General features: G+C 40.6%; 1 protein-coding gene across 12 annotated transcripts in view; it reads right to left on the bottom strand.

Moving 5' to 3' along the window:
* The window catches only part of mark2b (MAP/microtubule affinity-regulating kinase 2b), a 57585-nt gene extending 47359 nt beyond the window's left edge, over nucleotides 1–10226 (bottom strand). For all 12 annotated transcript variants that reach the window (XM_028564682.1, XM_028564685.1, XM_028564691.1 and 9 more), the window contains exon 1: nucleotides 9010–10226. In XM_028564682.1, coding sequence (XP_028420483.1) covers nucleotides 9010–9060 — 51 coding nt within the window. In that variant the 5' untranslated portion in view covers nucleotides 9061–10226. The remainder of the gene's footprint in view (nucleotides 1–9009) is intronic.
* Between the last annotated feature and the right edge of the window lie 4745 nt (nucleotides 10227–14971).

Below are 14971 nucleotides of genomic sequence, written 5' to 3'. Positions count from 1 at the left end.
TCTCTACCAAAGAGACTGGAGGACCGCTCTCGGTTCCTTAGCGTAACGAGGAGAGAACCCTCTTGTCAGTCGCATGGTCTTTGTGTGGGCGGGACTCCAAGCGGAGAGAGAGAGAGACAGCAGGGTTTCCCGCAGCACTTTGCAGTTAAGCCGCCGTCAACAAAAGTATATGAGCGATATCCACCGTGTTACTCGGCGTCCTGTTTTCTCCCGTTCATTCCAAACCACACAGCTGACAACGTGCAGATGGAGGCGGTGGAGACAGGCTCGGACATACACGCCGCTGTGGACTTGTCTCGCAAGCGGTTTCAGGAAAGTGGCTGCATTCGTCCGACAACGCAGAGAACATAAACGGTACAAGCCTACAGCTGTCCACGGACACGGAGTGTGGAAAGTTTGTCAGAGTTGCGCCAGTGTTTGTGTCGGCCCGCTCCCACGAAGCTCCGGCCTGCAGAAGAGCAGAAGCCGCACCTTCGCCAAAATGAAGACTGAAAAACAGAACTACTTTGGTACAAACATTTACTCGCCATGTGGGAGATAGCCATATAGATAGATTTCATTTATTAATTAAATGTAATATTTAGTGTTAAATAATTGTTAAATGTAGTACAGAGTCTGTAGTCTATAGCACAAACACTTGAGGAATCCTGCAAACATTTAACAGCCAGTAGGCTATGAATTGCCTGGGAGAACATACGTGTCACAAACACCAACTGTACATCAGCGTGAAAGACGACATACTAAAAGGAGATCAAAGACATATTGTGGATATTTAAAATGTCTTCCAGTTCCAGTGTTAATTATTCTTTAGAAATAAAAGTTTATTGATCTCTGAAAAGGTGTACCTGCATTATTATGCCATTATCATTATATTAGAGGAAAATGGTCTCTCAACGACAATATTATTGCTTATCGCATTAATTTGTGGGACAATTTATCGTCCAGCAAAATTTGTTATCATGACAGGCCTACAGATCTATGTAGCTTCCAGAGGGTGGCTGATATGAAAAGGTGATGAATATGTGTTTCTATGGGTACAGGGTTTCCTGTAGTGTTTTATAGAAGATTTGAGCCACCTCGCCTGATCAACGACCACTGCAACAATCCAGAGTTGAATCAAAAACTTTTTTTGAAACATTTTAATTCATGAAAAAAAAAAAATCACAAACAAAATATTTATATTAAGTGATTTATCTTTCGCTCTGGAGTTTTTGGGAAATTTTTGGATCACATCAGCTGTGCCGGTGAGTAAGTGACATGGCGCTATGTTAAAAATAGCCTACATGTAAAGTATTTATTCAGTTTGGGACATCCTACAATCTCTACAAAGCTAACGTTAGCTCAAGTGCCGCGCCAGTGTTGTGACGCACGGCGTCGCCTTCAGTGTAACATTACGGCACTGCGATCTCGCCATTACATTATATTGCAGCAAACGCCGTCTGTGTGAACTTTTATTTTTTTATGGGAGGGCATTTCAGCTTTTAATGGAAAGAACAGCTAGATATAGAGAGAGAGGAGGATGACATGCAGGAAATCGTCTCAGGTCGGACTCGAACCCTGGACCTTATGCGTCGAGGTATACACCTCAATATGTGCGCCTGCTCTACCAACTGAGCTAACCCGGCCACCTGTGTGAAGTTTTTAAAACTGTAACCACACTTGTCCGCTTTACCGGCATTGCCGTGTCTCACTGTGACGAACAAACTACAGAGGCAACGTAACTTGCATCACGTTTTGTGTGTGTGTGTGTGTGTGTGTGTGTGTGTGTGTGTGTGTGTGTGTGTTTAAAGACCTGCGCTTGGTGGGTGAAACACAAAGATCAAAAAGGGAGAAAGACCACTGCTGTGCGCTGCAACATGTATCTTTGGGTTTAATTAAAAGGCATTAATTAGGGATTCTGTTATTTTACAGTATTGGGGGACAAAAAGATATTCAAATCCCAAAATTGAAAATCTAATACCTACCTAAAAAACGAATATTCTAATAGTCGAATATTAGGGTCCAGCCCTATTGCCAATACGCCAGTTTTATCTTTACTAATTTTTTTCTCTCTATGAGATAATGAAAAGGCCACAATCTAAAAAAACTGCAACGTGGGTTGTACTTGATAAAATCTTTGACAAATCAGTCATATCATCTTAAACATTCATTTAACCATTAGTAGAAATCAAAACGCACACATTTGATCACAGTAAGAAATCAACGTATTTATAGCAGACTGACATCAGATGACTAAACAATAAGAGCGAATTACATTGAAGCAGTGAGAAAGAAAGAGGAATCCACACGCCTTCACCTGAATGATGTCAAGCCCTTCAAATCACAGGTCTACAGTTAGCTGCCACACCTACCAATCGGCTCAACTGGAAAGGCCTGTTTTACCCTGTTCCCTTAAGAAATCCAACACACACACACACACACAAAACTGAACTTCACTGCATTGTTGGTTAAACCCCTAGGTAGTTCCTGCTTGCCCTGTACTTAAGTGTCCACCGGAAGTCCAGGTATAAATGACTAAGAGAACTCATTAAATCCAAACGTAATTCCGATCCATTTAACAACTAACCAATGTGTCAGTGTGCAGGAAAAAAAAATTAGGGACTGCTAGTGTGCGTGTGTGTCTGTGCCGGCAAGAACAAATGTGAAGGATGGAGTGTGCAATCTACTCGGTGTGTATGAGTGTGTGTTTGTGGCAGGTTCTCTGTTGCTAGGGCCCTGGCTAGCTTCGTTTTTTCTGTTCATCTGCCTAGTGACTGGTCTGGTAAGGAGAGAGGCATAATTTATGGTTTCCTGGGCGTAACTGCCACATGTATATGTGTCTGTGTGTGCGCGTGCTATAGATTGCTTGCAAGATGACTCATTCAAAGGGAGCATGAATAAGGAAAAGCAAAAAGGTGAACGCTGGAATATCAAAACATCTTCACTTACACATTCAGTGTTTCTCTCTCTTCTATATTGAATTTCCAGCTCAACAGCTTGCTGGGAGATTCTCTAACAGGCTTTTAAACTCCCAAGGTGTCAGGTAGAATACATCTAACTATGCTCATATTTCCAATACTGCGTTTGCTTTGTCTTTTGGTGCTTGACATTTTAAATTTTCAACAGTCACTGTCGTGGTGCAGGTCACAAAGGTCAAACCGGAATAGACGGGAAACTAGGGCCACAGATTTTTTACGATATCATTTGGACTTAAAGAAAACATATGAATATTGCCCCTGAAATCTCTCCAGGCCAACAATTAAATTCTGCATTCCAAAATCTGCAAAAACTATTAAAAACATTGATAGAAGTACAGTCCCACAACTCTTCAATCAAGCAGAGGGAAGTTACAACTCAACAGCCTCTGTCACACACACCTTTTTTTTTTCAACTTCTTTTTTCTGAATAGTCTTGGGCGGCGCTAAGCTCCGGACACAGCGATGGTAGCTCTGGAAAATGGTCTCGGGATGGACCTTGTTTTGGTGGAACATTTGCACGCCGCAAAAGAAAACGCCACATACAATATTAAATTAATTAAACTGTTCATACAATACAGTAACGCGAGGTATTTAAATTAGCTGGATACATGGGTAAACATATTGTGCTCTTGCCATTGCATTGCCGTGTGTACTTCGTAAGGGTGTCACGATAATTAAGTCACAATCTCGAATGAAAAAAAAATTGAATCATCGATGCTGCCACGCCCGGTCGGCTTGCGGGAAAGTAGATTACTACACACACAGTAGCAGAAGAAGACCAGCTACATACAACGGAGCATACACCGCGCTGCCGGCACAAATTAGTTAAAATAACAGGAGTGAGTCGGTTCATTCTTCCGGTTCAGTGACGCTACTCGGGTTAATTAACCGGTTCTTCGGTCAGTTCATCACCATTAGTGAAGTGCTGCGAGTCAGTCAACCTCCTCAAGTCAAAAGATAGCATGGCAACTGCAGATGCAGGAGACCCATCGACAGAACTTGAACCCCCTCCTCTTTCACTGAAGTCGCCGGTGTTGAAGTATTTTGGATTTCCAGTGAGTTATGTTGACAATGTTCACATTGTCGTTTGCAAGCTCTTCTATGTGCGCGTACCGTATTCTTCCACTGGCAGCACGACTAACACAGCAGTTAATCTGCGTGGTAAATGTTCAACTGTTCGGAAATAGTTTGTTAAGACACGTAATTGTTCAGAGAAGACTATGGACATGGCTGTTTCATTGTTGTGAACTTGAATGTCATCTGTGAAGAAGAGTGAAGTTACAAAAGAGAAACTAGATGGCAGGTTATAGATGTAAGTTACTGTTACATTATGTTGTTAATAAAAGGTTTTGAATTTGACAATGTAATGTGCGAACAAAGGTCAGATATTATATTGCATAAAAGTCTAGTCTAAAAACGGCATAGCAACCTGTGCTTAAAAAAAAGAAGAAGAAAAAATGTAAGAATCAAATCGTGACCTTAGAATCGAACACCCCTAGTACTTCGTCTATAGCAATCCCTACCAATCGGTCCCAAAACGTCACAGATAGAGAGTTAATGCTGTGAACATATTCTTTGTAAATTGTTACAATTATTCCCCGGCACCAAGCAGGCGCGCCTTGTTGCATGATCCAAATTTTCTTCAAAACTTGCCATTTTCAGCGTGTGGCTTTAAGTTTGTTGAGGTTTCACGAAGCGAAGGGATTTTGAGAACGGCAACACACAGAGAGCAGAAGATGAGGGACATGCGACGCATGAGGCATCCGCCGGATGTCAGGCTTTATCCTGGAAATGTACTTCCGCTGAGCCAGACTACACATTTTACAGTTTGTTCTACACTATCCTATTGAGTCAAAAAGACAGTGTAGAAGACTGCTAGCAAGCAAACACGGACGTAAACAACACAGGTTTAGAAACACTACATGTAAACATAATTGTTTTTGTTTGAAAGATAACTCTACAGGGCAGCTTTAAGTTCCCGGGTTTTACTTTTAAGCTTTTAAAATGAGAATGCTGAGGCTTCTGCATTTTACTTCCGTCAGCTGCGTGTATGAAATCCCTCAGATCTTATCCCCACTTTCCCTGCTTGATAAAGTAGCGTACAGGCGTGACAATGCTCAGTGACAGTAAGTGTATACTCCTAGGCAGAATTACATCACCGTCATTAATTTGGATTTTTAAAAAAGATTGCACACTCAGCCATGCTGGTGAGGTAAAAGGGACTAAATTGGCTTTTCTTTTACTGTTTAAGTTTTTGTGGGAACTTTATACACCAGGTAGGTAAGCCCTTCATAGGGGCCATCTTGCGATTTGTACTTTATTTACTTGTTCCTTGTTTTATTTCCTTCGGGATGGAGGGTCTTTTATAAATAAACCTTGGGTAAACTCTACATGACTTCTACGATGAGGAAATATAACTTGGACAAATTAATGGTTCGAGTCCATCACACTCCCATGTGGGGAGGATCCAGCTTGCTCAGCTAGTGTGCAACTAGCCAAACAATGAAATGGAGGATGAAGTAACAATTGAAGAGGCAGACCAGTATTTCTGGCCGCATTAGTCTGTCTTTTCAGAAGACATGGCTCAGAGAATAGAGAGGGAACATTGTAAAACAGGAAATTAGACAGACAATCAACCGATCACGTCTGGGGAAGTGGACAAAGAGCGCAAACCTACAGCAAACAGTCATGCAGAACACCATTTTAGACTAATTTACTGCAATTTTAATATCAAGAGGTTTCCAAGACAAAATACATTCTGCTTTGTCGTTTTAATAAACCCGATGTGTCACCGTATTGTGTTCAAATTCCAGCTAGTCAAGGTTGATCTGGGGTCACACTGATAATGAGTGTCATGTCCAAATAAGTTCCTCAAACTAACAGCCAGTACCAAACCTTGTGTGGCAACATGTCACATCAGAGCCACTCAACATATCTGCCATTTCACACCATCAGAAAGATGTCACAAGTCACTTCACTACATTTGACAGCTCTCTTGTGATATGTGCCCAACGACTAGAGATGGGTATTGAGAACCTGTACTAAAGTGGTGTACAGCTCCTGGACAAATGGTACTGCTAATCAGTTTTTAGGTAACACAGACATCTGTAGCAATTGCTCCTCCTACATTATATACACAGGAAACAATTTAACTTATCCCTGGAAAAAAAGTTCAAATAACTGTTTGATAAAATCCTATTGATACCCATCCTACAACGGTCGTTTATGGTGACAGGATGGTAGCTCAGTAACTTTTACAACACAACCCCCCCAGACTTTTATAACCATTAACAGCTTAGTTTGCTAGTCATGTGTAAAAAGAACTTTCCATCCACGTCAAGTAATTTGCCATTCGGCGTGAAATATTAAGATAAACATTTTTTTCATTCCAGTCAAGCAGTCTTTTTGCTGATACAAGGTCAGGATATTAAGAGAATGTTTGTTTTTACCTAGCGACACATTGACTAATCCAATCAAAATATACATCTCTGACGGCAACAGAGAGTCATGTCAACACTCAACCCGACTGCATGCCCATTGCCATTTTGTCCTGTATCTTGAGACCCGACACCAAAGGCTTTCTATACGTGGCCTTTAAAACAGACTGGGTTTGTGTGAGAGTATCCATCTGTGACCTTTTGCCTACAAACCCAATTAAGGACTTGCCATGACCCAAACGTTTTTCTTACACCCCTAAATCCTCACTAGGGGCTGTATGATGAGTAAGGGTGCATTCGGACCAACTATAGCACTACAGCAAAAACAACACAGGAGGCTACATTGGTACAGGCGCGTCACTAAAGGGTACACAAGCCGGGCATACCAGGAAGTTCCGTTTGTTAATCACAAAATACTGCACTTTGCTTTTGTACTCTTTCAAGCCTGAGTGTACAACTAAACTGAAGGTTAATACTCATGTGTGTGTTATATCATTATGTTCAAAACACACCAAACTTCAACTATTAACTATTATATAGAAAGATATAGAGAGTCCCTGTGTGTGTGTTTTTGAGGGTGCTAAAGTCAAAGACAGCCAATTAACTGTATAGTTTCTGACCTCTGTAAGGGTGTAGCCATGTAAGAATATGTATGTGTGTACTTATTTGCCTATACAGCAGTCTGGCTGTCGATCTGCTTTCTGATAAACTGTAAGGGAATCAGTGATCCACCTTGTGAGACAAGCCAGCACACACACGCAGTGAGATCATGGTATCAACAGACATCTTCTGTCAGCAATTTATTTGTACAAGACGCCAAGACAGACAAAATCTTTGAACCTTTGATTCTCCAACACAGAGAGGTTTCCCTATTGGCCGTTAAGAGCAGCTCTGCAGTCTGGTTGGCTGTGCAGTTGCAGTTCACACACCTGGGCTGGGCTTTCAATGTTTCAGGGAGAAAACTGTTTGAAAGAGGGTGCAGCTCTTGGGAGTTGGGACAGAAACATTTAATAGGCTAATGCTCCCCTTATTTATGATGTTCTATTCATTTAATAGCCACGTTTTATGAATTTTTGGAGGTTATAACAAATGTTTTTTTCATGTGTACATTTGCTCTATTTATGTTGCTACACTCAAAGCTACTGACCAACTGCCAAAACAATCCATCACGCCAAATTCTCAGCGCAGCCACATTCATATACCTATAGATGCTCAAGCAACCCAAATATAGAAATGGGTTTAGCTTCACACGCATGCTGACGTCCACTGACTACTCTGTCAACACGTAGACATACAAATGTTTCTATCCAACGGCAATAAGAGTTTTTTATTTTTACTTTAATGGTTTTCATGCAAGTGTGTGCAGCTTTCTCATAACTACAATAAATCTCCAGATAAAACTGTCAACAAGATAAAGACAGATTCTGTCCTGGAAGCTAGGGCTTTGTTCCGGCCTTCTAATGATTTACAGAGCACAGCCAAAGGCTTTCTTTGTCTTTTACATATTTAAGCACACTACCAGAGTGGTTCTCTATTCAGCTGAATGGAAACGTGTACTTTTTGAATCTCCAGCTCTCAAAAATCATTTGTAATTGTGATACATGTATTAATGGTACGGTATTTACAGTGTGTTTAGAAGCCCTCTGGCCTCTACATAAGGGTCAATAGATTTATTGTCCGGGAGTGCCTTCAATCACATGCACCCAGAAATGACAATACCAATTTAGCATCTGGGTGCCAACTTTAACAATACCTCTCAATTTAAATCTCCATCTGCTCCAGGAGTGCTCTGGACCCCTTTATGTACAATTTATTTAACAATCAATGAATGATCCATCTAGTTTATTACAAGTTTGCATTACCACCAAAAAATTTGAAAGCCCGGCTTCTTTTATCACACAGACACCAATTCTTCTTCTTTTTGGCAAGAACAACCAGCAAGTACTTACAGCTTTGTGATATACCGAAGGTTCCCATGTCAAGATTGTCCTGCACAAACACAATACAACTTTTTCTTTCAAGAGATGAATAAGTCGCAAATCAATGTTGTATATTAAAAAAAGAACACATTGCGTGTCAAGCCTCCAACAAAAGTCAACCTTCTCTCTAAAGAAACGGGAATTTCTCAAACCCCACTTGATTGTTTTGACACTTGACAATGGATTATCATTGTTTCCAGTGGCAAAGGGTGCATAAAGAACACTTGTCACACATGTACTATGGTGAAATAATAATTTGCTGATGCTGGGCTTCTGTACTGTCAACTCTATAGCATTCACGTGCAACTAACAGGGTTGTCTGTACTGCAACAGGTCAAAGTACTGAAAAGTCAAGTAGGAGGACATGCCTTAACACACAGACTAAACAGAAACCTAAATGTATTCTTCTACTCTGCAAAGAGTGGGAAATCCAGTGTGAGTGCGTAGGCAAGCTGGTGAATCACTGCTGTGTGGCAAAGACAACAGAGACAGAGGAAAAAGCAAAGAGACAACCAGAGACTGTGGAAGGCCAAACAGGGCCTCTCTCCACAGCAGATACGAATTTCACACTAAGGTAGATTTTATGAGTAAATGTCAACTATACCATTAAATTGGAGCATTATCTTAGATTCTTACCTGGCCGGTCGAATTTTCAATTACTTGCACCAGTGGGGTCCTTGTTGACATTTTTGAAAGACTTGAAGTTGCCAAAAAGGGGAAGGAACAGTGAAACAAAAACGATTCTTTAGTGTCTTTTGTGCATTTAAAATCTGGCTAGCTGATGGTAGAGGAAAAATCCAGTTCCAGATGTCCAGTGCTAGCCAGCTAGCAGCACGACAGATAGCCCGTGAATCAACAAGTTGAATCCCACATCAGCGGCTAGCCGAGTTAGCCAGCTAGCTAGAAACTAGCTAGCAGCAACCGTACGTCCCATGATTGTCAACAAGCATAAAACAGGAAAAAGCTAAACGTCTTCTTTAGCTTCGGTCTTTGTGTGAAAACATCCAGTTCCCAATTAGCATTTATCAGTGTCGATGGTAACCAGTGAGTTACCAACCTGATGCTCGGGCGTTTTGGCCAGCTAGCTACTTGGGTTAGCTTGAAGAAAAGTTGTGGCAATGGTTGTATTGAACAAGACAAGGTTCAATTAGGTGGCTAGCATGCTAACCTGTAAGGTTGCTAACTTACGTCTGACTTTAATAACGCAGTGTCGACGCCTGTTTTTCTTTTTTTTTGTGGCACAGATGTTTCCTTTTAGGTTTGAAACCAGGTCCTGGGTCTACAAAACTTTCAGGCCAAAGTTATTCCCGGCGAGGTCTCGACCTTTTCAACTCACACAAAACAATTCAAAATGTTCCCAGCGAGATATCCAGGGTATGGTACCCTAAAATAAAAGCAGCACCATGTAAAATGGTCACATGGCAGGTGAAAAACACGAATTAATCTGTTGCGCTAGCCAGTATTAGCCCATGTAGCTAATTCAGTGTTTTTTTCGAAGCAAGCTCGCTAGTTTACTGATCCTCCTGCGGCCACAGAGCAAGCCGCAAAACTCAAAATCCACGGAAATCACCGGCGCTCTTCCTTGTGCTGCGTGATTGGAATAAGGTCGTCCAACAGTGCTGCACTGCAGTGTTCGTCCCGTCGGTACACCGACTGCTATTATCCCCAAGACCAGCCGACGGAAGAAAGAATTATCAAGTTGTAAAATCCATTTTCGGTAAACGGGGGTTTTCTTGTTAAGGAGGTGCGTGTCACGGGCGACAGGGGGAGAGAGTCGAAGAGCTGCGCCCGATTGCAGTCTATGCGCACGATCCTGCCCTGATACCGGAACAAGCTCGCGGCAACATGGCTGCTTGCACCACCACGACTGAAAGGATTGGGGAGGGAGGGGGTTCGTTCTGCGTTCGGCTCTACTCGTTTTTTTTCCGGTCTTTACCGGTGACCGCGACTCTTCCAGGCTGGTAAATGGCAGGTGCAGGAAATTGTGTATGTAGCTCAATGAAGACAGCAGCCCAGACCCCCAGGGGCCCCAAAAGCCCCACATTCACATTTGTGTCAGTTGCTTTTTTGGTTATTTGATTACTTGCAAATTTGTACAACTTAAGTACAATATGAGCTGGGTCCTTAATTATATATCTTGTGGCCCTGTGTCCAAATCTATAGTTCTACATTTTTGCCCCGGGGCCCACTAACAAATGAATGCATGTTTATAATAAAAACAACTGTCACTGTATTAAATGTGACGGACTGATGTGACATGTGAATTACTAAAACTCAACACAGATGTAAAAATTTAACTATTTAACTGTTTGTAATTAATTGTTTGTATAGCATTGCCGTTATATTAGTGTGAAACACCAAGAGACAGCCAACTTAATGGTTTCTTTGGCATTCATTCATTAAGCCAGTGTTACAACACAGTACGAAATTTATGGAGAATACATAGAGAAGTTTAACCCTGAAGCCTAAAATTGGCAAACCGGGCATGGCTTGTTATTTCTTACTATAAAATAATAATTTATTGTACTGTACATCAAGTGCAACACAAATTCACGTTTCAATTTAGATTAAAACAATAAAAAAAAACAAGCCATTTTAAATAAAATAATACACTTTTTTTTTAAACTTTCAAGTATCTATTGTGTTTACTGTATATAGTTTTGATTCTTGGCCCACTTTTCAGTTTTGTCCCAAGTGGTTTACCTTTTCAGATATTCATCGCTGGTTAGTCAAAGTGTTACTGTCCTATATTAGAGCAGCTCACCAATGAGGTTGTAGTGAAAACAGTGCCTTGCTCACAGGCAGGGTGACATTTGCTGGCACTGGAGATCCTTTGGTTGAAGGGTAGTTTAATAATTACTCCATAAAATCCTTCTTTCGTTAGCCGCAGAATTTTAGTGGAAAATATATATTTCTTCTCCTTTACCCCGATAATTTTTATCTGAATGAGGCCATAGTCCATTATTTAGCTATACTCTGATGTGGTTGATAATATGCCTTCATTGCAATCACAGCTGTATATATAAAGTGTAATTTGTATTATATGTACTCACAAATGTGACTGTGAGATGCTGACAGCTGGCAGAGACATTTTCAAGTTACTTAGCAACAGCCATGGACTGACGAAGATAATATGGCTGCCATTGGACGTGGTGATGTGTGAACTCTGTCAATCAGGAGGTCTGCAGAGACTAGCCACAATACCAAATATTTGCCATTTGCACAATGCAAGGATGTTATGTAGAAAATAAAAAAAAAAAATCAGGAAATGAAGGGGTATGAGAGGCTTGTTAGTAATGACTGGGAGAGCATCCAACTGGCAGGATTTCCCCATGAATCAAGGGAAAAATCACATCCCTGATGATGGAAGGAGTGTACATAGGGGTACATACACTGTTACAGGAGACAAACACCTTGGGTTTCAGTGCATAAAAGTGTAGCCTAGTTACTGTACCAGAGGGAATAACCGGGCCTTTTTTTTTGCAACTTATCAATCAGTATACACTCAAACCAATCCAAGAGACTTGGCAGAATATGTCCTCTTTTTTCTGTTTCAGCGTATTGGAGCATGTCCAATTTGACAGTGGAACACAGGAGAGCTCTGTATTTTGTGACCAGTGCTTTGTGAAAAATGTGAAATTAGAATGTTCACAAAACGATATACCACATGCACTCAATGACTCTACTTTTTACAGATTTTACAGGAGCAGTTTAGGTAAAAGTCTAGTTTGTTGCTGGGAAAAACGTGCTTAAGTGTCACCACCTGCAGGATGCTTGAATATATTACAGAGCATCTATCTAAATAAAACACATACAGTTTAACCCTCAGCCTATCCTTAGACAATTTCCTGCTGTGTGTCCCATAAATATTTGTATGAAAATTCATTTTTTGGCTGGCATATTTTTGCAGAAGAAATGAGACTCTGAGTAGGAGGTTGAACTGTAGTCTGTTAATTGCAGCTGATTTGGGAGTATTTTTAAGTCTCATTGGATGAACATAAAAAAAAAAAACACTCAGCCTTTTTATCTCCAGTCTCCTATTTCACAGTGCCAACAGTATCTGGCCAGATTGAGGCTTTGATGACAGTTCTTTTTAATAGGTAGCCAATCATTTTCTCTGTAGAAGCTGGCATTCTATACGCATCACCAGACTGTTAATACATCACCATCAGGCTGTCTCTCCGGCCTTTTCGCATTTCAGTTGATCTCGACAAGAGCCTAGAAAACTCTGTGGCACGATGTAGATCTTCATTATTCTTTATTCTCCATTACGTTGTCACATGTATGATTCAAATGCATTGGAGCATGAGCCACCCAGCTGTTACCAGTGATTCCACTTTCAGTAAGCCAGTTATTGAACAAAGTTGGGGAGAAATTAAAGCAATTCTTAAAGAATTATACACAATTTCTTTTCTGATTTACAAAAAAAAAAAAAGTGTGGCGACATATAGTCTAATAATAAAGGCATATTACTCATAAACTCACCAGTCAGACCTTCTTTGTGTTTAAAGAGAATTACTTTTGGGCGCCTGGGTAGCTCACCTGGTAGAGCGTGCGACCATATAAAGAGGTTCACTCCTCGATGCAGCGGCAGCTTGTTAGACTCCGACCTGCGGCCCTTGGCTGCATGTCCATCTTATTTCTGAAGTGTCAACTTACTTTATTTAGTCACCAATAAAAGTAACTTACAATTGAATTCTGATCATGGCAGTTATTTCATATTTGGAGTTGATCCTACTGTAATTGCGTGTATTTGTAGATGTACATTAGTGGTGGGTAATATGGAGAAAAAAAATCCTCTATCGCGGTATATGTCCTTTTGTATCAAACTAACACATTAATTCATCTTATATACATAAGACATTTTCTGGAAAATCAATTGAAAGCTGTGTCAATGCCTAACAAATTAAAGTACTTCATCACATTGATGCAAAAATCATCCAAAGGCCCAACACACACAATTATTCAGTCTAATTAAACTTCTGCTCGGACTGAAGGTGGGTGGAGCTGTGTGTGCGATTTACATCATGTCACTAAACCTGATGAACCAATAAGAATGATAAAGGTCGAACTTCTCTCCCACCCTAACAGGTGCAACACAACCAGTCAGAGGGTCAGACAGGTCTTATCAGATAAATCAAGTGAAAACACCTCCTATTTTGCCATGATCATCGATTTGCAACAATTGTTTCTCCGAACAATCTTCAGCAAGCAGTAGATTTATTGTCACGATGACCAATGAACTGTCAGCTACAACCGGCTGACTGTATAGGACTCCCATCACCTGGAGTCAGCTGTATCACCTGAATGCTGTTGAAGAGTTAAAGTTAGCAGAGAAGTCAAAATAGAGATGGAAAATGATAACACATAGTTAAAATGTCTACCTTCTGTAACAGTACAAGTACCAAACAAGACACCAAGCCTGAACATCAACCATTCAAGGATCAATATGTGTGGTATGAAGATAATAGTGTATATGATTAATCCTCTGACAGAGCTTTAGGGGTTAGTCAGACAAAATGGGTGGGAACCACTGCTTTAGGCCAGCACTTCGCCCTGATACAGCTGCTCCGGATCATTCAATGCGGATATAAAATTGCACTGTAACCTACTGAGATAAAATGTACCACCATCGGCCATTACTATAGAAGAGGACACAAACAAAAATACTTTGTACACTCACAGAAATGAGTGACAATATCCGTACTTAACCTGACAATTTAGTAGGTGCTGACTCACAGCGTGGGCAAAATTAGTCAAGTAGTAAGAAGCAAGGCCAAAAATAAGCTGAATCTGTAGAGACTGTGCTACAATCACAATTAGTGATAACATGATGTACTTAAGATAACTGGAATCTCAAAAAAAAAAAAAAAAAATCCCCAAAAAATTTAAAAAGGTCTTTAACTACAGCCAAAGTAATGAAGACTTGTTTTGTTGCACATTAAGATCATTAATATGTTATGATTCACAGTGAAAGAATCAAGTAGAAAAGTATAAGTCTTTGAAGTGAAATGAGGAAACCGATTTGTTTTCGATGGAACTTTTTAGGAAGCCAGGCTTTCCTTTGTATCACCAGAGGAAATGCCACGGAGTGGGTGAAACCAGCTTAATGGCCTCCAACAGATTTGTTAGTCTGTTTTCAGTAAGATACCAAAGTTGTTGAATCATTTGCCACAACAAAGCAGCAAGTACCATCTGCCTTGTGAGGTTGTTGTGTCAAGTTTTTATGCCATCTTTATTTGTCTGCTCTGGAGGTAAAGGAGGTCTCAGTCACTTCATGGCAACAGGACTCCCTCTGAATCACCATGATCAGGATGAGCGACATCTTTATCGGCACACAACACTGCAGTGAAGCGCGTACCATTCATGGAGTGATGATTTCCTCTGTAAATCAACAAATGCTTATAAAAAAAAAAACTGAACATCTACCTATAATCTGTCTCAGAGCCAGTCTCAGTCTATTTTCACTAGGATTAGAACCAGATTGCATACTTTCCAGGAAACCTTTGGAGGAAATCACAGACATGGAGTCAAATTCATATTCATTTTATTTTCTGAGTGGTCAAATTTAAACCTATGTAGCACCCCCACAGTGCAA

The sequence above is a fragment of the Perca flavescens genome, chromosome 19, assembly GCF_004354835.1.
Source record: "Perca flavescens isolate YP-PL-M2 chromosome 19, PFLA_1.0, whole genome shotgun sequence".
Taxonomy (NCBI): domain Eukaryota; kingdom Metazoa; phylum Chordata; class Actinopteri; order Perciformes; family Percidae; genus Perca; species Perca flavescens.
This window is presented reverse-complemented; position numbering and strand designations above follow the sequence as displayed.